The 24,661-nt window shown below is 42.6% G+C and overlaps 1 protein-coding gene across 10 annotated transcripts in view; it reads right to left on the reverse strand.

Moving 5' to 3' along the window:
- The window catches only part of mtmr3 (myotubularin related protein 3), a 158,476-nt gene that overhangs the window by 87,169 nt on the left and 46,646 nt on the right, over nt 1-24,661 (reverse strand). For 8 of the 10 annotated variants that reach the window (XM_068055105.1, XM_068055100.1, XM_068055101.1 and 5 more), the window contains 3 exons: nt 13,642-13,775; nt 13,220-13,299; nt 183-272 (listed from right to left, as the gene is read on the reverse strand). In XM_068055105.1, coding sequence (XP_067911206.1) covers nt 183-272; nt 13,220-13,222 — 93 coding nt within the window. In that variant the 5' untranslated portion in view covers nt 13,223-13,299; nt 13,642-13,775. The remainder of the gene's footprint in view (nt 1-182; nt 273-13,219; nt 13,300-13,641; nt 13,776-24,661) is intronic. The other 2 variants (XM_068055098.1, XM_068055099.1) reach the window with 2 other exon arrangements.

Below are 24,661 nucleotides of genomic sequence, written 5' to 3' on the forward strand. Positions count from 1 at the left end.
GCTGTTGTTGATCTTAGTATCACTGTGGAGCACATGATTTGGACATTTGATACTGATAAATGGAGGTTGGGTAAGCAGATCACCACTTACCATGGAACTGATCAGAATACCTCATTTGTAAATGGAAAAGTAGCTGGAAGTCTACAATTGTTCCAATTAAAGTCCATACTTTTCTTCTGTACCTGGAGGTTTTCTTCTTCTCTAATGAGCTGCTTCCTGGGAAAGATCTGATTGGCCTGGATACATTCCAAACTATGTTGACCTTCTTCATCCTGAAAAGAGCCAAAGTACATATTGTGTTTTTCCTGTCAATTTACAATGGGCTTTCTTTCTATATTATGGAGACATAAGACTCTACATGATATGTAATCTTTATTATTTAAATGCATATGTCCTCCTGGCACCAGCAGGTTTGTCAGATCACATAGGATTTAGGACATATTCATTCTGGCAAACTCAGTTTATGATGGACATCAACATTCACAATTGGTGTTTCCCCAAGATAATTTTCCTTAAAATACTAAATTGATACCTTAATTGCTGAATTACTATTATATTATTTTATTGCTTTCTGCTGAATATTACTGATATTGGTTTCCAGAAGATATCAAGATGATGTACAGGATCCCTAGGCCACTTTAACTAGCTGATAAAAAAAAAGTACTATTATCATTTCCCATCTGCAAGGACAGGCTATCCAAGCTTTTTCCACAATCATTCTTTCCGGTTGCTAGGTGCTGTTGGAATGTTCCCCTCTGTAAGAAGCTGCCTTCCTTCATTAAGTGCTTTCCCTGCTAAGCAGAACCAGAAACTCACCCTGTGGTGAACGCGAGTTCAAACTCCTCAATTCTCTACTCTATACAACTTTTATGGGCTTGTTCGTTGTAAAACAAACAGTATATGGTAGCTCTAAAGAGCAAGTCTATTTACATAAAACGTAAGGAACGAGGCCTACAAACCGTGCGTCCTTCAATCTTTAGACAGGTACCTCATTCTGTGGGGGAAACGTCAGTAACCAGTGAGACAAACAGTGACAGACTACAAATAAATCATTGTGTGCCTAAAGATTATTTAATGCCTATTTTAACTGCTTAGAACTAAGTGTGCTTCAAGGAGTAGTATGAAAAAAGGTTCAGTTACACTGGTTCCCTGAAGTTTTGTATCCAGCATTAGTCCCAGAATCTGCAAATAGCATTAAGCCTAAAATTTTTCCCCTGCTTAGGAGAGAAAATTTGAGTTTTACAAGGTGGAGAATGATAAATTATGCCCAAGGTCATCTGAAACCAGCCATCTGTGATGAATATATCCTGCTGTCCGCAAGTTGCCGTTGAGGACCTCTAACACTGTTAGTGAGCTTAAAACCTACTCAACTGCACAAAACAATGTTTTGAATGATGACTGAAATGAGCAAATCATCTAGCTCAAGCTGGGTATGAAGCAGCTACAGGTCAAAGGAAATCTGGAACTATGGAAAGGCCCCCGGGTGCTAATTTGAAGCCAAAGATGAGAATAGTTTATTCTCTATCAAATCTTAAGTACTTTGTGAAATTATTGAATCTTGATATAAAAAAATCATTGTAGCCTATAGTTGCTAGCTAATCTCCTCAATGTCAAGTGTGATTCCCCTTCTGCCAAACCTGACTGCACCAGGCAGTGACCTTGAATCACTATTGGGGTGCTGATGTGAAGGTAGTAACAGAGGACATTTTCATTCCTGAGCCTTGCTTCCCCCCCTCTAAAACTAGGGGTGAAGGTTTCTCTATTGGAAGAATAATTCTACCTTCAAGAGGTGTCTGAATGTACGTCAACTGCAAATTTCAAAAGATAAATTTAATAAAAAATGTGCTTCATAAACTTAAAGAATTATTTGACCCTTTGCACATGCATAGGAATTAAAAATGGATAGTTAAATATTTAATTAGGAAATTTTTGATTCCCAACTTCAACATCTTCACACAAAAATTAAACTGGTATTATTCTAAATATATGACTTAATGGTGCAAGTTCTACTTTCACTATGGAATTAAAAGTATAGGTAACTTTGCATAAGCTACACAAGATGGATTTGTTTTCATAAGTGATGCAAAGCTAAATTTTACTTGCACTATTATGCTGGTACCACACTGATGCAAGGGATAATTCCATACTATTCAGCATTATGAATTAGTTTTCCATTAAATATTCATGCCATCATTTAAATAAATTTCCAGTGCATGTTGGTGTAACTATTCCACAATTCCATTTATATGCTGAGAAAGAAATTACATCATTAGCTCAGAAAGCTCAAGAGGATCATTTCAGTACCAGTTGCAGGGTCAAGCTTTGGATTTTTTTGAAATGTAAACATTTTTCCCCCCATTAAGAATGGATTCCCATAATTATGTGCTCCCAAGACAGTGGTAAAGGAACAATGAGCTTAAGGCCAGATTGACCCGCAATTACCAATAAATAGTATGTTGATAGTGAATTAACAATTTCCAAGTGACAGTTCACAAAAATCAGAATAAAGCTTGTGTGCTGAAAAAGTTTATATTAATGACTACTGCAAAATTCCAGTGAGTAAACCAGCTGCAGCAAGATTGCTGGACTCCCAAGCTTGACAGATATTCAAATTCAACCATCCTCTATGAACATGGGTCGTCACCATCAATCAAGAGCATCTAACAATGGCAGAGTGCTTCCAGATAAAAATATACACCCTTTCTAACAAAGTACACTTTTCAAGACAAACGTATAATTTATGGTAGTTATGAAAGTGTAGTCCAGGATTTTCTAACTTTTCCATAAGACAGACAGCATGGGAGCATAAAGGAGACTGAAAAGGATTCTTTTAGGGTGGGCAAGGTAATAGTGACAGTTCCAGGGTCAATGCTTAGTAGTGTCTAGGTTTCAGCCTGTAATCATGCACAGGCATGATCTAAAAGTTGGCACAAACCAAAAATGTTAGTTTTTATTTAGATATTTTATCATAACTTTAAAAGGAATACACTGGGGAAAGATCACAAAAATCTCACTTCGGTACCAATTAGTTTTAAAATTAACTGCACAATGCCCTATGTAGTGGGATGACTATGATTGTTCTTGCACCGTCTTAGGAGTGAAATAGGCAATGGAAAAATAAAATCAGCAAACTAGTAGTGACAGACATTGTGCTGAGCATGCACTTAAATAAAATGCATCCCATCTTCCCAAACAAATCTCCTTTTACTGTTTTGTGAGCTGGGCATTATGGCACTTAACAAGCTATAGACTGAATTCTATTCACCAATAGAACTGCTATTTCTGTTGGGGAGTTAGGATTTCACTTTTATTTTCTAACTATCATTGCAATCTCATTTTTGCCTAAACTAATGACAAGATTGACGTCACAGCCATGATCAAATGTAGGAATGTTTACCAATTCTAAACAGTCTCAGTTCAAAATGGACAGGAATTCAGAGCACAAAACCATCCATAAATCAATGTCATTAAACTCAGTCTTGTTCAGAGAGGCACAGGATGGCTGATGTAGAAATGAAAACAGCATACTGATCGGAAAAAAACACTGCTTAACTTCTAAATTCAAGTTAAGATACATATTGGACTTCAATGAGGAGTGCATGCCAGAAGCAGCACCAAGCATACCTAAAAATGAGGTGTCAGCCTGGTGACGTATCCAGTCGTGAATCATGTGGACAATTAAACACCTAACAGGAAGCTCCACAAATATCTCCATCCTTAAAAATGGCGGAGCCCAGCACATCAGTGCAAAACACAAGGCTGAAGGGTTTGCAACAGTCTTCAGCCAGAAGTGCCGAATGGATGATCCATCTCTGCCTCCTCCTGAGGTCCCCAGCATCCCAGATGCCAGTCTTCAGACAACTCGATTCACTCCATGCGATATCAAGAAACAGCTGAAGGCACTGGATACTGCAAAGGCTGTAAGGCCCAGACAACATTCCAGCAATTGTATTGAAGACTTGTACTTCTAGCCAAGCTGTTCTAGTACAGCTATAACACTGGCATCTACCCTGCAATGTGGAAAATTGCCCAGGTATGTTATGTCCTGTCCACAAAAAGCAGGACAAATCCAACCCAGCCAATTACTGCCCTATCAGTCTACACTCAATCAACAAAGTGATGGAAGGGGTTGTTGACAGTGCTATCAAGCGTGTTACGACCGACTGCTCCAGTAAAAGCCCCCAATCAAAATACACTATTCTGATTGTGGTGGGAGAAACACACTGTTAATTCAATCCCGTCCCTCCACAGATTGCCTAACATATCATTTTAAAACTTTCCAAATTAAAGAAAGACCCAGCCAAATTGTATATTAACCCCCATATGAGGCTAACCAAACCAGGTATCTTTAAATCAACACATTAACTGTTTAATTAGAAAAACTAAATTCTTAAAACACTACGAAGACATAAACATTTAAAATAGAAAAAATTTAGAGTCCTTGCAAATTTACAGTCCAATGTTACTTGAAGTCCTCACAGCCGTCCGATGGGGGGAAAAAAAGGTTCTTCAACAGTAGAACAGTCCGTAGTCTAATTCCAGCAGTAAGTGATGCTTTCCTTCTCCAGCGATGAATTTCAACAATTAACGACTTACAAACACTTTTTAAATGAACCAATTTGGCTTTAGAATTTTTTAGGGATAAAAGACGGTCACAGTCTAACTTACCTTCCTTCAGTTTAAATTATCATAGATCTCGGTTTTGGCTTGACTTTTTTTTACAATTTTGAGTGATAACAAACAGACTAAATTCTCTTCCTTCAGTTGAAATGGTCTGAGAGCTCTTCTTTCAGGTGCTAACACACTCTTGTCTGTGTCCTCTGTTCGAACAGGCTGTTTGCACTATAAGCCAGTGCAAAATTAAATTGTAACAAATATATCTCTCGATGCTCAGTCCGAGCGGCTCTATCCAAGGTAACAAGAATGCATCCTTTGAATCACAGTCTCCAAATGGCTGTATCCAAGGCAACGAGAATGCACCTTCTCGATAACTCCCGAGGCCTGCTTGTTCTTCAAGCAGTACTGATCCTTTGCTTTCATAAAGACACACCACATATTTCCTGAAAAAAAAACTACAAGATCAAACAAGTGGCACTTGCTCAGCAATAACCTGCTCACTGACGCACAGTTTGGGCTCTGTCAGGGCCACTCAGCTCCTGACCTCATTACAGCCTTGGTCTAAACATGGACAAAAGAGCTGAACTCCAGAAGTGAGGTGAGAGTGACTGCCCTTGGCATCAAGGCAGCATCTGAACGAGTATGGCATTAAGGAGCCCTAGCAAAACTGGAGTCAACGGAATTGGCGGGGATGTGGGGGGACTCTCCGCCAGTTGGAACCATACCAAGTGCTAAGTAAGATCATTGTAGCTGTTGGAGGTCAATTATCAGTCTCACAACATCACTGCAGGAGTTCCTCAAGGTACTGTCCTAGGCCCAACCATCTTCAGCCACTTCAATGACCTTCCCTCCATCATAAGGTCAGAAGTGGGGATGTTCGCTGATGATTGCACAATGTTCAGCACCATTCGCAACTCCTCAGATACTGAAGCAGCCTGTGTCTAGATGCAGCAAGACCCGGACAACATCCAGGCTTGGGCTGATAAGTGGCAAGTAACATTCATGCTACAGAAGTGCCAAAAATGACTAGCTCAAACAAGAGAGAATCTAACCATCTCCTCTTGATGTTCAATGGTATTGCCATTGCTGAATCCCCCACGATCAACATTCTGGGGGTTACCATTGACCAGAAACTGAACTGCACCAACCACATAAATACTGTGGCTACAAGAGGTCAGAGGCTAGGAATTCTGCAGCAAGTAACTCACTCGTGTCATCCCCAATGCCTGTCCACCATCTACAAGAGTGTGATGGAATACTCTCCACTTGCCTGGATGGGTGCAGCTCCAACAACACTCAAGAAGCTCGACACTATCCAGGACAAAGCAGCCTGCTTGATTGCACCTCTCCCCCCACCACCAAATCCACCATTCACTCCCTTCACCAACGCATAGCAGCAGCAATATGTACCATCTACAAAATGCACTGCAGCAACTCACCAAGGCTCCTTCAACAGTACCTTCCAAACTCACGACCTCTACCACCTAGAAGGACAAGGGCAGCAGATGCACGGGGATCACCACCACCACCTGCAAGTTCCCCTCCAAGCCGCACCCCATCCGGACTTGCAACTATATCACCGTTCCTTTACTGTCGCTGGGTTAAATTCCTGAAATTCCCTTCCAACAGCGCTGTTGGTGTACCTACACCCCAAGAACTGCCATGTTTCAAGAAGGCAGCTCACCATCACCTTCTCAAGGGCAATTAGGGATGGGCAATAAATGCTGGCCTAGCCAACAATGCCCACATCCCGTAAACGAATAAAATAAAAAAAGACCAAGAACTCTGCCCTGCTTCTGACCTAATGGTACCTAACCTGAGGAAGTGAATGGGAATAAAAAGATTTAAAAAATACTCGAAAATAAGAGCAAGATACTGCAGATGCTGGAACTCTGAAATGAGAACAGAAATACTCAGCAGTTCTGGCAGCATCTGTGTAGACAGAAACAAAATTAACGTTTCAGGTCTGTGACCCATCGTCAGAACTGGCAAAAATTAAAAATGTAACAGTCTTTGAGCAAGTGAAAAGGGGAGGGAAGAACAACAAGACGGAAAGACTGATAGGACGGAGGGGCGAGCGATTAAATGACAGAGATGTCATGGAACAGAAGGCAAATGGAATGCTAAATAGTTGTAGCGAAAGAAAATATATATAATAAAAATAATAGAACAAAAAATAATGGGGCTCATGGTCTGAAATTATTGAACTCAAATGTTGAGTCCAAAAGGCTTTAGACTGCCTAATCGGAAGATGAGGTGCTGTTCCTCGAGCTTGCATTGATGTTCACTGGAACACTGCTGCAGGCAGAGGACAAAAACGTGGGCATTGAACAAGGTGGTGAATTAAAATGGCAAGAAACCGGAAGCTTAGGATCACGCTTGCTGACCGAGCTGAGGTGCTTTACAAAGCGGTCACCCAATCTACACTTGGTCTTCCCAATGTAGAGGAGACCGCACTGTGAGCAGCAAATACAGTATACCAAATTGAAAGTACAAGTAAAATTGCTGCTTCACCTGGAAGGAATGTTTGGGGCAAGTTCAAGGAACAGCACCTCATCTTCCGATTCGGCACTCTACAGAATGAGCCCCATTATTTTTTGTTTATTTATTGTTTTATTTTTTCTATATATATATTTTCTTTTTAAAAAAATTTTTTTTAAACCATATGTTAGTCAAAGTTCTTTTTCATGTTTTTGCTTTTGTACAGAGCTGTTCATTATTCTGCCATGAGCACTCTCTCTGGACTCATGTTTTGTCTTTCGCCACAACTATTTAGCACTCCATTTGCAGTCTGAACCATGACATCTCTTGTCATTTAATCTCTCTCTTCCACCCCCCCCATCCCATCAGTCCTTCCTTCTTCTTGCTCCCCTCCCCCTACCCCCACCCCCCTCCCCGCACTCCCTCTTTCACTTGCTCAAAGACTGTTACTAACTTTTGCCAGTTCTGATGAAGGGTCACAGACCTGAAACGTTAACGCTGTTTCTCTCTACACAGTGAATGTCAGACCTGTTGAGTATTTCTGGCACTTTCTGTTCTCATTTCAAAAAAAATCTCATCTTGGTAGGTACATACATAAAAGAAATTACAAAAACATTACACAGGCCTTTCTAAAATGCTCCTAAGCAGCACTGGTAAAATACTTAAGATACTTGAAGTAGATTTTCTTGAAAAATTCTCACTCCCCTGATGGCTTAGTGGACAGAGAACATCTGGTACAGAACTAAATCGGTAGGAAGACAATAAAGCCACAGGCTCAATTCTCAATCTGTGCTGATCTCAGCCAGGGCAGTAATTAGCCTCAGGCGCCTTGGCAGGTTAGGGGAAAAAAAGTCAATCAGGACTTCCACCCTGACTGCTGTCCAGTGATTTCTGCTGGAAAACATGTTAATGTTGAGGGAGGAGATAATCAGACTCAATCTGTGCTCCCTTAAATAAAATTGTCTGTTGATGCTTTCTGTAAGGGCTCACACATGATGAATGACTATTTGGGTGATTTACTGGCACCTACTGAACTGTATCCAATGTCTTTGAAAAGAATGAAGATTGGAAAATAAAAATGTTTCCCCCAGATAGCTTCTTTCCAGCAACTTTATATACATGTGGAATGGGCTTGTATAACATTATGTCATGAAGTGGAAGGATGCTGGTTTATGTATAGGTATGCCTGCAGAGTGAACACCAATGTTCAAGATATAGACAAAGGCAACAACGAACGTCAAGAACTTCACTTCCAGAAGGAAGGAAAAAGCTTAAAGTCCAGTTACCCTCAGCTCACATTCATGATTTTTGGTAACACGGGCAGAATCATGAGTGTACAAAAATTAGTCCATTCTCTGGAAAGAAAAAATCATTTTTGTCCCATTTAATTACCATGGCAAAATAGCAATACAGTTGTCCCTCATAGGTATGCGACTTCTGTTTTTAATGGCACAGGTGAAACTTCATGTCCCATCTACACAACATTTTGGAAGACATTTAAGACAGTAAGCTTCCTTATATTGAAAGCTCTTTTCCATCTTAAAATTAAATTTTGCATTTTACAACAGTTGCGGCGGCCTTTTGAACACATAAGCAGGTCTTTCCTCAACATGCAGAGAAGGAATAGTATGATTATGTATACGGGCAGCAGTTAGACTATCTTTGGCATTCAGATCAGATCTTCTATATCCAGACAAGCTTCTGAAATAGACTGAAAAGTAGAACACATGAAACTGGATCCCAGAAGGGAAAAGAAGTGGGTGGTTGTGGTGGTGGTATCAAAAGGAATACAGAACACATGTAGAGGGACTGAAGACTTTGTCCCAACTTTGAACAGTGTCTGACACTAGGAGCGGTGAACACGGTCATTTGACAGGAAAAATTTACTGGAGCTATGGTGGAGATCCTGGCATTTTATCGGACGTGGAAATACAGGAGGTTTATTTGTGGCACTAATTATCTAGATTCCCTAGAAGCAATCGATCCTACTGTGTGCAATGGATGTTTAAAAGAGTGGGCACTTGCTGTGTCTCTACTTCTTTACTGTGCAATGCACTTTTTAAAAAAAATTGGGCATCTATTTTAAATTGTAATAAACCTGTATCTATTATGCTATTTCTCAAAAGACAAGCATATTATTTGGGCTTGCATGAATCATTTCCCAATTCTAAAAAATAAATTAACATTTCATGGTTAACAGCAAAGGAAGCTGTATTTTTCAGAATTTCTGTTCTGGGAATTATGGTTAATGCGACATCAATAAGAGCAATTTCAAGGGAAGGGGAAGAATATGATACATTAATTAATTTCTATATCGCAACGTGGCAGATGTTTACTGCCTTGGAAAGGTTAATTGAACCTCTGGAATATTTATAGCTCCACATTTATGTAGATTATTCTAGAATGAAAGTGCCTACAAAAATCATTAAACGGTATCCATGATTAAAGCAATTCAGATAAATCAAATACAGTTCTATAATTTCAATAACTCTGCAATAAATAACTGGCCCCATGTGGCTTCCCCATTTTTTTGTCACGAACTGCGCTTGCACCTGAGGAAATTGAAAGGGGAACTCAACAATACATTCTCCACTGGGAATGAATGTTGAAGCATGATGAAGCAGGTGTTCTGTGTGCTTAATCCAAGAAAAGTCAAGGCCCAAAGCTAGTCCTTCTAATATTCTAACTCTGCCAGCCGAACATTCCATCTGAGTTTTGAATCTGCCTAACTTGTGTCACTGCAATAACCTACCTGGCAAATTATTCCAGACAGGCATCAACCAGTCAAGTGAAGAGTGTGATCTAAATTTATTTTTCAGTATTTATATTGATGATCCCTTGTCCCAGCTTCTAGTATTATTTTAAAATATTCAGGATGTACTTTATCTAAGCCAATCAATATTTTATATACTTCAGTAAGATTCCCCTAAGTTAAAGGCCTGCTACCCGACCCGAACCTGACAGGACCCGATGACGTGTCAGGTTCGGGGCGGGTCGCTCTTCCGGGTCCAGCTTTAATGCTCGGGTCGGGCCAAGTAGGACACACACACTACTACCTTTCGCTCTGCTGGGAGGAAAAGGGAAGCCTCAAAATTTGAAAAGCCTGCCTCAGCTGGGAGTCCGGGACGTCAAGGAGTGAAACGTGCATCCGGACTCCACAGTCTCGGAGTCTGCGCAGTGAGTGAGTGAGCGAGTGTCTCTAGGACGTCATCGCGCTCATGCTGCAGCTTCCTTCCACTCCATCCACCCAAAAGTGATAAGTACAGTGAGTGCACTATGGACGTAAAATGAATGCTGTCAACTGGAGAAAGTAAACATTCCGGTGGTTGGGTCGGACTCGGGAAAAAATGGAAGGAGTCGGGCTGGGTCGGGCTCAGGTCCAATGTGGTTCTGTCAGGTTCTGGTCACAGAGTCATAGAGGTTTACAGCACAGAAACAAGCCCTTCGGCCCATCGTGTCTATGCCGGCCATCAAGCACCAACTATTCTAATCCCATTTCCAGCACTTGGCCCACAGCCTTGTATGCTATGGCATTTCAAGGGCTTGTCTAAATACTTCTTGAATGTTGTGAGGCTTCCTGCCTTTATCACCTCTTCAAGCTTTTTTTTCCAGACCCGAGCAGGCCTTTACCTTAACTATCTTTGCTCAGTCGGTTATAGAGGTTGATGTATTTTTTCAAAAAAAAATACTAGTATCATAGAATGGTTACAACATAGAAGGTCATTCGACACATCCAGCCCATGCTGGTTCTCTGCAACAGCAACTCAACTAGTTCCACTCCCTCACCCTTTCCCCATAGCCCTGCAACTTTTCTCTTCCCTACCCCCCACCCCCACAATTCCATTTTGAAGGCCTCGATTGAATCTGGCTCTATCATGCGCTCAAGTTGTGCATTCCACGTCCTAACCACTCACTGCATAAAAAACGTTTTTCCTCATGTTGCTGTTGCTTCTGTTGTCAATCTCCTTAAATTGGTTCTCGACCTTGCCACCAATGGGAACAGTTTCTCCCTTTCTACCCTGTCTAGATTCCTCATGATTGTGAACATCTGTCGCTATCCTGGATATTTTGCATGGGTTTGCTCATCAAAGCTGACCTGTGCAAAGAGCACAGATAATAAAACATTCTTCATACTGAACATACAGACTTGGAATCATTCTTCTTCTCTGTATCTTGTCCAATGTTTATTCATTCTTTTGACTGCTGACTAGAACTCCATATTATTCCAAGTATGGCCTGGCACTATACAGCCTTAGCATAGCCTTACTTGAGTTACATGCTACTATCCAGTATTTTGTTAACTATTTAAATTGCTTCACCACATTGCAAAGACCACTAGTTTACCTATAAAAATGTAACAAAAAGTAGAGGGAAAATAAAGGATGTTATGACCAATTCTAACAGTTTCTATTTTAAAAAAATGAATTGTTGATGAGATTCTCAAGTCAAAGCTGATTTGGTGTGTACATCGAGCACTCTGGGGCCCCTTATTCATGGACTAGGTTGCTACCCCAAGTGCTGCTCTGATTGATACTGCTCAATGCAGAGTCAAAATCATGGGCAGGAATTATTACTCACAAAGTACCAAGTTGCTGATTGCTACAGGGGTTTGTGTGTACTGGGATGGAGTACAGTGGTGAAAGGCTGGAAAGGACGGAGACGCCACAAGCTTTGCGGAAAGTGGGGGGAGGGTGGGGGGAAAGAGAGAGAAAGAGAAAGAGAAAGAGAAAAAGAGAGAGAGAGAGAGAGAGAGAGAGAGAGAGAGAGAGAGAGAGAGAAAGCGAGAGAGAGAGAGAGAGAGAGAGAGAGAGAGAGAGAGAGAGAGAGAGAGAGAGAGAGAGAGAGAGAGAGAGAAGTAAAGCCTGGCTCAGGTATAAAATTAAAACCCAACATGGGCCCAACCTGACCACAGCCAACCTGCACCCGGCCCGAGCCCTCTAAGTTGTTTCGCACCCGACCCAACATGAATTTCCTTCATCTGTTCCAGCAGCAGGCTATTCCTGCAGCTGGGGTTGTGGGGTATCATGGGTAAGCCTGATCCCGTAACTTCCTGGAAGCAGTGTCCAGCCTGACCCGATCTGAGCCAGAATGCAGGATCTGAAATGTCCCATGTAGTCAGGTCGGGTTTGGGTCGGGCATCCAGGCTTTAGAGAGAAGCCAGCAGCAGTGCAGTGTGGTGCTGGAGGTGGTAGGGTGTGTTGGAAATGCAGGGAGTGTGGAGGAGGAGGGAAAGAAGCTAGAGCAACAGTTTTAAACATTTCAAAATCCCCCTTGCTCTCATTCCCAAATCTGTCCTGGGCTTACTGCAGTGTTCCAGTGAATATCAACGCAAGCTCGAGGAACAGCATCTCATTTACCGATTAGGCACGCTACAGCCTGCCAGACTGAACATTGAGTCCAGTAATTTCAGAGCATGACAGGCCTCCTTTTTATTTTTGTTATTTTAAAAATTTTTTATTTTAGTTTGTTTCATCATTCATTTTTTTAAAATCATGTGCCTACCCACTGTTTTTTTCATGTTTGTGCTTTGGGCCGGGGCTGTTCATTTTTAGTCAATTAACACCCTCTCTGCACTAACGCTTTGTCTTTCAGCACACCATTAACACACTGTTTGCTTTTGCTCCATGACCTTCTGGTCAGTTATTCTCTGTGACCCTCTGTCCTATCAACACCTTGTCTTTGTTACCTCTTGCCCCACCCCCGCTTTATTTGCTTAAAACCTATTACATTTCTAACATTTGCCAGTTCTGATGAAGGGTCACTGACCTGAAACATTAACTCTGCTTCTCTCTCCACAGATGCTGCCAGACCTGCTGAGTATTTCCAGCATCTGCAGTATTTTACTTTTATTTTAGTTTTAAAAAACTGGTTTTAGATTTTTATCTTATTCTATAAAAAAAAATTGCAATACACAACAAAGTCTAAAAACTGCTGTTTTGGGGTGAGGTTATTTGGATGACATCAGAGAGCAGTCATGTAGAGAGGTGTATCATGTTCAAAATTTCTGAGGAACTATTCACAGAATAGAAAGTCCTTAAAGGATGAAGACCAATTCAAGGAGAATTTACTGGGCATAACAGACTGCACTATAAAAACATAACAAAACTAGTAACCAACTCACCATGTCAATTCCACTGTTACACGTTATGTACTATTCCTCAGTATCACTTCTCTGTACTTCTGTCTCACTTGAAATCAAATCTGTAAATTCACATTAAAATAAGTAATTATGCAACTTCATTTGGAGATACCTCAATGGTAAAGGCAAAAACAAATTACTATAACGCGGTGTATAAATTGGATTCTGACATTGTGTAAATACAATCAACTCGCACAAATGTAACGGACTGCATGATTAAAGTCATAATTTATTTAAAATAATAAATGCACAATTCATCCTTCAGATATTATGCTTCTTTAGTATGTCCATACTTGATTTCCATATACTTTTAATATCCTAGTCAAATAATAATTGTACATTTCTAGCTCAAAAATTCATTTAATGACTATTATTTCTGAAGTAAGTTTTGTTCATACACTTACCTCAGTTTGCCTTTTCTGCCATCATCTGATCAAGGAAGAGTGACTTGGCCCACAAAGCTATTGCAGCCACCTATTAAGCCATCCCTAAACCAGCATCACACAGAGAAGACAATTGGGAATCTTCCTTCATTAATCTGATTAATGAAATAAAAGTTTTCGATAAAATTTGATTGCAGAATGGAACATTAATTATCTAACAATTGTTTTTCTTTCTGCCTATCCCATGGATGATAGCAACAGAAGAATAATCAAGAATCTCCAAATTTTGTTGATGCAGATATAATATTGTACTGTAATCACCAAAATCAAAACAAGTAGAGCACAAATAACAAAACTGTTGCTCTCCAGTTGCAATACTCATGGAGAAATTAAAAGTAAATATTATGTCTCTCTTCCTGTTACTGCCTGTTTTTCTTCACTCTCTAATCATGTTATTCTCTACACCAGTTTCTCTCCCTCGCAATTTGCCTTAGACTCTCCCTTTTTGTTTCTGTCAGCTAGTTCTTCCATTTGCCTCCTTTCTCCTCTAGCTGTTTGTATGCATCACATGGATCTTTAACCTAATTAGTATCTTAACATTTTTATAAGGTTAGGGCATGCTGATAGATTCCATCTAGGACAGGGAAGGGGAGCTTCTCCTGTAGCATGCATAGGTGTGAGAAACTAGGATGTAGAGCTGGGCTGGGAGGGAGAGGCTTAAAGTCTGGAGAGAGTTGGTGGTTGGGGTTCGGGTAGAGCACGTTTATACTGTGGTTGTGCAATCTTTCTGTTAACATTGTAGTAGACCCAAGGTCACTGACTAGTCCTGGCAAGTCTAGGAACCATTGCAAAATATACTGTAGAGAGGGAGGGAGAGAGATCCAAGAAAAAGGACAACCTGAAATATTCACCTGATGTTTCTCTGTTCACAGATCCTGGTGACCTGAGTATTCCACCATTTTCAGTTTTGATTTTATGGGCAGCACAGTGGCGCAGTGGTTAGCACCGCAGCCTCACAGCTCCAGCGACCCGGGTTCGATTCTGGGTACTGCCTGTGTGGAGTTTGCAAGTTCTCCCTGTGAACGCGTGGGTTTCCGCTGGGTGCTCCGGTTTCCTCCCACAGCCAAAGACTGGCAGGTTGATCGGTAAATTGGCCGTTATAAATTGCCCCTAGTATAGGTAGGTGGTAGGGGAATTGAGGAAAGGTGGGGATGTGGTAGGAATATGGGATTAATGTAGGATTAGTATAAATGGGTGGTTGATGGTTGGCACAGACTCGGTGGGCCAAAGGGCCCGTTTCAGTGCTGTATCTCTAAATAAAATAAATAAATTTCCAACATTTGGGGTATTTTACTTTTTACCGATGAGAAACCAGGGGATGTTCCTGGACAGATGCAGAGGGACTGAGAATGGAGACGTGGATAGCAATGGGGTATGAGATACAAAGCTAGAGGGAGCACAGAAGGATCTCATAATGAATAGAAAGTGGGAAAGAACTTTTTCTATGTTGGCATCTTGTTTACAGGCCAGGGAGCATTGCTTGTGCCTGAATCAGGGGACACTAGGATGCTACAGGGAACAACCTGAGTTTTAAGATAGCACATAGCTTTAGAACTGTCAAGCTAATGGTCTGACTGATTCTCTGCTTTAATTTTTTTTTTTAGAAAAGGCAGCTGTCCCATTCTAGATCAGCTAATCCAATGGTCCGGAGACTATCCACCCATTTAAACTCACCAATTAACTAGGTTTGCAGCAGCCCCTCAATATGTATCCGACTTAGAAAGAAAAGATACAACTGCATTTATGTAATTCTTTTACTTCTCAAGGTATTTCATATACAATTAAATACTGCCTCACAGCTCCAGCGACCCGGGTTCAATTCTGGGTACTGCCTGTGTGGAGTTTGCAAGTTCTCCCTGTGTCTGTGTGGGTTTTCTCCGGGTGCTCCGGTTTCCTCCCACAAGCCAAAAGACTTGCAGGTTGGTAGGTAAATTGGCCATTATAAATTGCCACTAGTATAGGTAGGTAGTAGGGAAATATAGGGACAGGTGGGGATGTGGTAGGAATATGGGATTAGTGTAGAATTAGTATAAATGGGTGGTTGATGGTCGGCACAGACTCGGTGGGCCGAAGGGCCTGTTTCAGTGCTGTATCTCTAAAATTAAAAAAAAAATAAATAAACTAAACTACTTCAAAGGGCAGTGGCTATTGTTATGAAGGCTTGGAACCAAGACAGCAGTGTTGGGCTGGCAAAAGGGAATTGGAGCAAGGGAAGCAGAAACAGTGGGGCCACTCCTAAAACAACAGGCCTTCACGAGGCGGAGTGAGTACAGCCATATTAACCCAACAATATGGAAGATTTCTTAGTACATTCTATCTATAAAATACTGAGTACATCCAATCCAACCAATTATTGTCCGTTCAGCCTCATCCCAACTATCAGTAAAGCAACTGAAGGAGTCGGCAATACTTCCAAACAATACCTTCTCACCAACCACCTATTTCGTCAACAACAACCACCTATTCGTCAACTCCATTTGGTTCCACCCAGAAGCATTCTGCTAAGGACCTCAGCACTGTTTTGATCGGGTCCGGACAGGTATGCAAGAGGTGCATGTCAGAGGAGAGGCAAGATTAGCTGTCCTTTACATCAAGGCAGCATTTCACTGTGATTAGAATGGAAAGGTGCTTCATGGCCAGCACAGACATGATGGGCCAAAGGGCCAGTTACTGTGCTGTATAACTCTATGACGCTACTGAGTTTGCATCAAGGTGCCCAAGCAAGCTGAAGTCATTGGAGTCAAAAGTAAAACCCTCCAGTGACTAAAGTCATGCCTGATGCAAAGGAAGATGGTTGTAATTGTTGGAGGCCAGTCATCACAGGTTCAGAACAGCACTGCAGCAGTTCTTCATGAAAGTTATCTCCACCTAGCCATCTCTAGCTACCTCATCAATGACCTTCTTTCCATCATAAGGTCAGGAGAGACGCTGTATGCTGACGAATCAAGTGTGTTCAGTTGTATTCTCCAATACAAAAGCAGTCCATACCAGTCTTCAGCAGGGATCCAGACCTGGCCTGAGAAGTGGCAGGTAACTACACAAGTGTCAGTTAATTATCATCCTGAACAAACAAAAGCCCAGCCATCTTTCCTTCAATGACACCATCACCTCAAATCCCTACCATCAACATGTTAGGCATCATCACACTGACCAGATGCTGAACTGACTTGAACTAGGCATATCAACACCAAGGCTGGGAAGAGGCTGGGTGTTCTGGTGATACGTGGCTCACCTCAGATGAACATAAGTCATAAGTAATAGGAAGTAGGCTATTGGCCCATAGAATCTGCTCAACCTTTCAACAAGAACCTAGCTGATCTTCAAACTCAACTCTACCTTCCCACACTAGCTTCATATCCCCTAGATTTTGGTTACTGTCAACCTCTGTTTTTAAACTCAATGACTGAGCATCCACAGCTCTGTGTGGCAAAGAATTCTAAAGATTCATAACTCTGAGTGAAGAAATTTCTTCTCCTCTCAGTCCTAAATGGCTGACTCCTTATTCTGAAACTGTCCCCCCATGTTCTAGATTCCCAAGCCAGGAGAAACATTATCTCAACATTTCTCCTGTCATGCCCGTTAAGAATTTTATGTTTCAATTAGGTTACCTCTCATTCGTCTAAACTCCTTCTGACTTTTCAAAGCCTTCAACTTCTACGAGGCTCAAGTCAAGAGTGTGATGAAATAATCATTACTCGCTTGAATGAGTGCAGCTGCAAAGACGCTTAAAATACTCGACATCTAGGTAAGAGCAATTTGCTCATCAATGCCTGTGCCAATGGAATTAACATCCACCCCCTCCACCACTAAAGCATTGTAGCTGCAGTATGCACAATCTATAAGATGCATTACAGCAAATGATTAAAGTTACAGTGACAGCACCTCTCTCTCTCCTGCAACCTCTACCACTCAGAAGGATAAACGTAATAATATTGTGCCAATACTATCGCCCCCAAATGACACCATCTTGATTTGGACATATATCCCTATTTCTCCATTGTTGCTGGGTCAGATTCTTACAATTCCCTACCAGCACCACTATGGCAGCAGATCAAGGACTGTAGGGAGAGAACCCATCTTCATGCTTGCATAGCAAGTAGATGTGGCCAATAAAAATGCCCTCGTCAGTGCCACCCACATCTTGGAAGCAAATTAGAAAAACTGATGCAAAAGCAAAATACTGCGATTTGGGAAATCTGAAATAAAAACAGAAAACATTGGAAATACTCAGCGTCAGACAGCATCTGTGGTGAAAGTAACAAAGTTACCATTTCAGGTTGATGACCTTTCATAAGAACTGAAAAAGCTAGAGATGCAACAGGTTTTAATCAAGTACAGGGGCAGGGAAGTGGGGAGGGGAAGAAAAGACAAAGGTCTATGATAATAAGAAAGGCAGGGGAGAGTAAATTGACAAAAAGTTATGATGTAAGACAAAAGAGTTTAGTAATAGGACAAGTAAAGAAACAAAAAATGGGTTCAGAGATGGTGTAAATGGTAATGGCACAATCATTACCAACAGCCGCTGTCCAAAAAAAGGGAAAGGTGGTTATGATCTGAAATAGTTGAACTCAGCGTCAGAGGCTGTAAAGTGCCTAACTGAAAGATGAGGTGCTGTTCCTCATTCTTTATTAGAACAGTCAATGAGGTCAAGAAGAGAGAGATCAAAGCGTGAGTGTGCCAGAGAACTAAAATGACAGGCAACCCGAAGCTCAGGGCCACACTGGCAGACTGTACAGGGGTGCATTGCAAGCAGAAAACACAGTGCACTGAAAGAAATAAAGTAAATTGCTTTTTTTAAAAATTCATTCATGGGATGTAGGCGTCACTGGCCAAGCCAGCATTTATTGCCCATCCCTAATTGCCCTTGAGAAGGTGGTGGTGAGCTGCCTTCTTGAACCGCTGCAGTCCATGTGGGGTAGGTACACCCACAGTGCTGTTAGGAAGGAAGTTCCAGGATTTTGACCCAGCGACAGTGAAGCAACGGCAATATAGTTCCAAGTCAGGTGTGACTTGGAGGGGAACTTGCAGGTGGTGGTGTTCCCATGTATTTGCTGCCCTTGTCCTTCTAGTTGGTAGAGGTCACGGGTTTGGAAGGTGCTGTCTAAGGAGCCTTGGTGCATTGCTGCAGTGCATCTTGTAGATGGTACACACTGCTGCCACTGTGCGTCGGTGGTGGAGGGAGTGAATGTTTGTAGATGGGGTGCAAATCAAGCAGGCTGCTTTGTCCTGGATGGTGTCGAGCTTCTTGAGTGTTGTTGGAGCTGCACCCAATCAGGCAAGTGGAGAGTATTCCATCACACTCCTGACTTGTGCCTTGTAGATGGTGGACAGGCTTTGGGGAGTCAGGAAGTGAGTTACCCACCTCAGGATTCCTAGCCTCTGACCTGCTCTTGTAGCCACGGTATTTATATGGCTACTCCAGTTCAGTTTCTGGTCAATGGTAGCCCCTAGGATGTTGACAGTGGGGGATTCAACGATGGTAATGCCATTGAATGTCAAGGGGAGATGGTTAGATTCTCTCTTGTTGGAGATAGTCATTGCCTCGCACTTGTGTGGCGCGAATGTTACTTGCCACTTATCAGCCCAAGCCTGGATATTGTCCAGGTCTTGCTGCATTTCTACACGGACTGCTTCAGTATCTGAGGAGTCACGAATGGTGCTGAACATTGTGCAATCATCAGCGCACATCCCACTTCTGACATTATGATTGAAGGAAGGTCATTGATGAAGCAGCTGAAGATAGTTGGGCCTAGGACACTATCCTGAGGAACTCCTGCAGTGATGTCCTGGAGCTCAGATGATTGACCTCCAACAACCACAACCATCTTCCTTTGCGCTAGGTATGACTCCAGCCAGCAAGGGTTTTCCCCCTGATTCCCATTGACCTCCGTTTTGCTAGGGCTCCTTGATGCCATACTGGGTTAAATGCTGCCTTGATGTCAAGGGCAGTCACTCTCACCTCATCTCTTGAATTCAGCTCTTTTGTCCATGTTTGAACCAAGGCTGTAATGAGGTCAGGAGCTGAGTGGCCCTGGCGGAACCCAAACTGAGTATCACTGAGCAGGTTATTGCTAAGCAAGTGCCGCTTGATGGCACTGTTGATAACACTGATGATTGAGAGTAGGCTGATGGGGCAGTAATTGACCGGGTTGGACTTGTCCTGCTTTTTGTGTACAGGACATACCTGGGCAATTTTGCACATTGCAGGGTAGATGCCAGTGTTGTAGCTGTACTGGAACAGCTTAGCTAGGGGCGCGGCAAGTTCTGGAGCACAGGTCTTCAGTACTATTGCCGGAATATTGTCAGGGCCCATAGCTTTGCAGTATCCAGTGCCTTCAGTCGTTTCTTGATATCACGCGGAGTGAATCGAATTGGCTGGAGTCTGGCATCTGTGATGCTGGGGACTTCAGGAGGAGGCTGAGATGGATCATCAACTCAGCACTTCTGGCTGAAGATTGTTGCAAATGCTTCTGCCTTATCTTTGCACTGATGTGCTGGGCTCCCCCATCATTCAGGATGGGGATATCTGTGCAGCCACCTCCTCCAGTTAGTTGTTTAATTGTCCACCACCATTCACGGCTGGATGTGGCAGGACTGCAGAGCTTAGATCTGATCCGTTGGTTATGGGATTGCTTAGCTCTGTCTATCGCATGCTGCTTACGCAGTTTGGCATGCAAGTCATCCTGGGTTGTAGCTTCACCGGGTTGACACCTCATTTTGAGGTATGCCTGGTGCTGCTCCTGGCATGCCCTCCTGCACTCTTCCTTGAACCAGGGTTGGTCTCCTGGCTTGATGGTAATGGTAGAGTGGGGGCTATACCAGGCGATGAGGTTACAGATTGTGGTTGAGTACAATTCTGCTGCTTCTGATGGCCCACAGCACCTCATAGATGCCCAGTTTTGCATTGCTAGATCTGTTCGAAATCTATCCCATTTAGCATGGTGATAGTGCTGCACAACACGATGGACGGTATCCTCAATGTGAAGGCGGGACTTCGTCCCCACAAGGACTGTGTGGTGGTCACTCCTACCAATACTGTCATGGACAGAAGCATCTGCGGCAGGCAGATTGGTGAGGACGAGGTTAAGTGTGTTTAGCCCTCGTGTTGGTTCCCCCACCACCTGCCGCAAACCCAGTCTAGCAGCTATGTCCTTTAGGATTCGGCCAGCTCAGTCAGTAGTGGTGCTACCAAGCCACACGGTGATGGACATTGAAGTCCTCCACCCAGAGTACATTTTGTGCCTTTGCCACCCTCAGTGCTACCTCCAAGTGGTGTTCAACATGGAGGAGTACTGAGTCATCAGCTGAGGGAGGGCGGTAGGTGGTAATCAGTAGGAGGTTACCTTGCCCATGTTTGACCTGATGCCATGAGACTTCATGGGGTCCGGAATCGATGTTGAGGACTCCCAGGGCAACTCTCTCCCTACTGTATACCACTGTGCCACCACCTCTGGTGGGTCTGTCCTGCCGGTGGGACAGAACATACCCGGGGATGGTGATGGCAGTGTCTGGGACATTGTCTGTAAGGTATGATTCCGTGAGTATGACTATGTCAGGCTGTTGCTTGACTAGTCTGTGGGACAGCTCTCCCAACTTTGGCACAAGCCCCCAGATGTTAGTAAGAAGGACTTTGCAGGGTCGAAAGGGCTGGGTTTGCCGTTGTCGTTTCCGGTGCCTAGGTCGTGGCCGGGTGGTCTGTCCGGTTTCATTCCTTTTTATTGACTTTGTAGCGGTTAGGTACAACTGAGTGGCTTGCTAGGCCATTTCAGAGGGCATGTAAGAGTTAATCACATTGCTGTGGGTCTGGAGTCACATGTAGGCCAGACCAAGTAAGGACAGCAGATTTCCTTCCCTAAAGGACATTAGTGAAGGTTTTTACAACAATCGACGATGGTTTCATGGCCATCATTAGACTAGCTTTTAATTCCAGATTTATTAATTAAATTCAAATTCCACCTTCTGCTGTGGTGGGATCCGAACCCATGTCCCCAGAGAAATAGCCTGGGTCACTGGGTTACTAGTCCAGTGATAATATCACTACGCCACTGCCTACCCCTGGGAGGAGTATTTGGCGCCCTGGACAATAGGAAGAGAAGGGGTGAAAGGGCAGGTGTTGCATTTCCTGCATATTCTAACACCCTGTTCCACTATTCAAGCAGCCACAACAACTCTTCCCTTTCCCACAGCACCTTCCCTGATTGCTGCATGCAAATCTAGCAAGGATCTATGCCAGGATATTTACCTTTTTTAACTGTACCAATCTAAAATCAACTATTCCACATGGATAGGTTATAAGATTCTGTATACAGCTTTGGAAATTCATTCCATAATTCAGAAATTTGCCTCAAAAATGTTTAGCTTGCACAGATGATAATCAAATTATTGATGAAGATATTCTGCAATTTTCGGTTATTACAGAACTCATTGACATGTATGCAGCTTATTTCAGGGAGAAAATGCAAAAAATAGAAACACTCTGAAAATCAGGTCATTTTAAATAATACTTTAAAAGCAAGAAGTCATGTTTGTTTACAGAGTTACATTACAGAAACAGGCCATTCGGCTCAACCGGTCCACGCTGTGTTTATGCTCCACACGAGCCTCTTCTTCCCACCACTCTTCATTTAACCCCATCAACATATCCTTCTATTCCTTTCTCCCTTATGCTTATCCAACTCACTTTAAATGCATCTATGCTATTCACCTCAATGACTCCCCGTGGTAGAAAGTTCCATATTCTAACCACTCTGGGTAAAAAGATTTCCCCTGAATTCCCTAGATCTAATAGTGCCTATTTGATATTTATGGACCTTAAGTCCAGTTTCCCCCACAAGTAGAACATCTTCTCTATGTCTATTCAATCAAACCCTTTCATAATCTTTTGGACCTCTATCAAGTTATCCCTTCTCTTTACTTGAGAAAAGAGCCCCAGCCTGTTCAATCTTTCTTGATGGGTATAATTTCTCAGTTCTGGTATCGTTGTGGTAAACTTTTTTTTTTTGCACCCTCTCCAGTGCCTCTATATATTATATGTGAATAGTACTCAAAGTGTGATCCAAGCAAGGATAGCAACATAAGAAATAGGAGTAGACCATGCAGTCCATTGAGCTAACTCTGCCATTCAATATGACCATGACTGATCTTGAGCTTCAACTCCACTTTCCTGTCTGCTCCCCATATCCCCTGATTCCGAGACACCAAAATTCTCTCAGCCTTAAATATATTCAAAGAGGGAACACCCAAGTAACCTCTGGGGTAGAGAATTCCAAAGATTTACAACCTTTTGAGTGAAGAAATTTCTCATCTCAGTTCTAAGTGATCATCCACTTATCTTGAGACTGTGCCCCCATATTCTAGATTCCCAAGCCAGGGGAAACAACCTTTCAGTGTTAACCCTGTCAAGCCCCTTCAGAATTTTGTAAATTTCAATGAGATCACCTCTTATTCTTCTAAACTCCAGAGAATATAGGCCCAATTTACTCAGTCTCTCATCACAGGGCAACCCTCTCAACCCAGAGACCAATCTAGTGAACCTTCGCTGTACTGCCTCCAATGCAAGTATATCCTTCCGTAAATATGAAGACCAAAATTGCACACAGTATTCCAGGTGTGGTCTCAACAAAGCCCTGTACAACTGTAGCAAGACTTCCTTATTCTTGTACTCCAATCCCCTTTCAATAAGGGCCAACATGCCCTCCTAATTGCTTGCTGTAAGCATTTTAACTTTTGTGTTCCTTGTACAAACACATCCAAGTCCCTTACAAGTTTCACACCTTTTAAAAAATAGTCTGCTTTCCTATTCTTACGACCAAAGTGAATAACTTCACACTTCCCCACATTATATGCCATCTGTCACCTTGTTGCCCACTCAACTGTCTATATATCTTTTCAGCCTCTCTGTATCCTCCTCACAACTTGCATTTCCACCCACCTTTGTATCAAGCAAACTTTAGACACATTACTCTCTGTCTCTTCATCTAAATCATAAATATAGATTGTAAATAACTGAGGGCGCAGCACTGATCCTTGTGGCACTCCATTATTCATAGCCTGCTAACTGAAAATGCCTCATTTATGCCTACTCTTTGCTTTCTGCCAGTTAACTAATTTTCTATCCATGCTAATATGTTACACAAGATAAAGGTTCATGGAATTGGGAGTATTAACCTTGTGCGTGGCACCTTATCAAATGCCTTTTGGAAATCCAGGTACACCACATCTACTGGTTTCCCTTTATCTACCCTACTAGTTACATCCTCAGAAAAATCTAAGAAATTTGTCAAATGGGACTTCCCTTTCATAAAACCATACTGACTTTGCCTGCTTATACTACAACTGTGCCCCCATGTTCTAGATTCCCGAGCCAGGGGAAACAACCTCTCGGTGCTAACCCTGTCAAGCCTCTTCAGAATCTTGTAAGTTTCAACGTGATCACCTCTCATTCTTCTAAGACTGCGTTTGCTGTCAATGCAACTACTAGGTGGCGCTGCACTGGCACATGTGCAAATGCAGCCTGTGCCACTAAAACGACACAGTCTGTGGCGTCCAGGCAGCTGCCAGGATTAAAGATGGCGCTTCTCAAATAATCACACAAAGACAACATACATGGTAGCACACAACAGCTGAAGAGCTGAGCGGGGGACGGGAGAGCGAGAAGGCTTCCCACCCGGCTCTCCCCTTTCCACTATACCACCCCCCCCACACCCGGTTTTTTCTCCGCTTCTCTTCCCGCTCTCTCCCCACGTTATGCGAGGACGTCAACTGCACATGCGCCAACCAGTCCTGGCACTGCGGAACGCAGTGCATGTGCAGAGAGCAGGAGCCCGTTTGCACATGTGCGCAGCCTGATGACATCAACGGCCGGCTGCGTTGTCAAGAATCACTTTGTTCTTTTAAGCTCCAGAGAATATAGGCCCAATTTACTACAATTTTTTTAAAGTGCATTGTTAAGACTTTCCTTAATAATAGATTCCAGCACTTT

Source organism: Heterodontus francisci, chromosome 23 (assembly GCF_036365525.1).
Source record: "Heterodontus francisci isolate sHetFra1 chromosome 23, sHetFra1.hap1, whole genome shotgun sequence".
In the NCBI taxonomy this organism is placed as follows: domain Eukaryota; kingdom Metazoa; phylum Chordata; class Chondrichthyes; order Heterodontiformes; family Heterodontidae; genus Heterodontus; species Heterodontus francisci.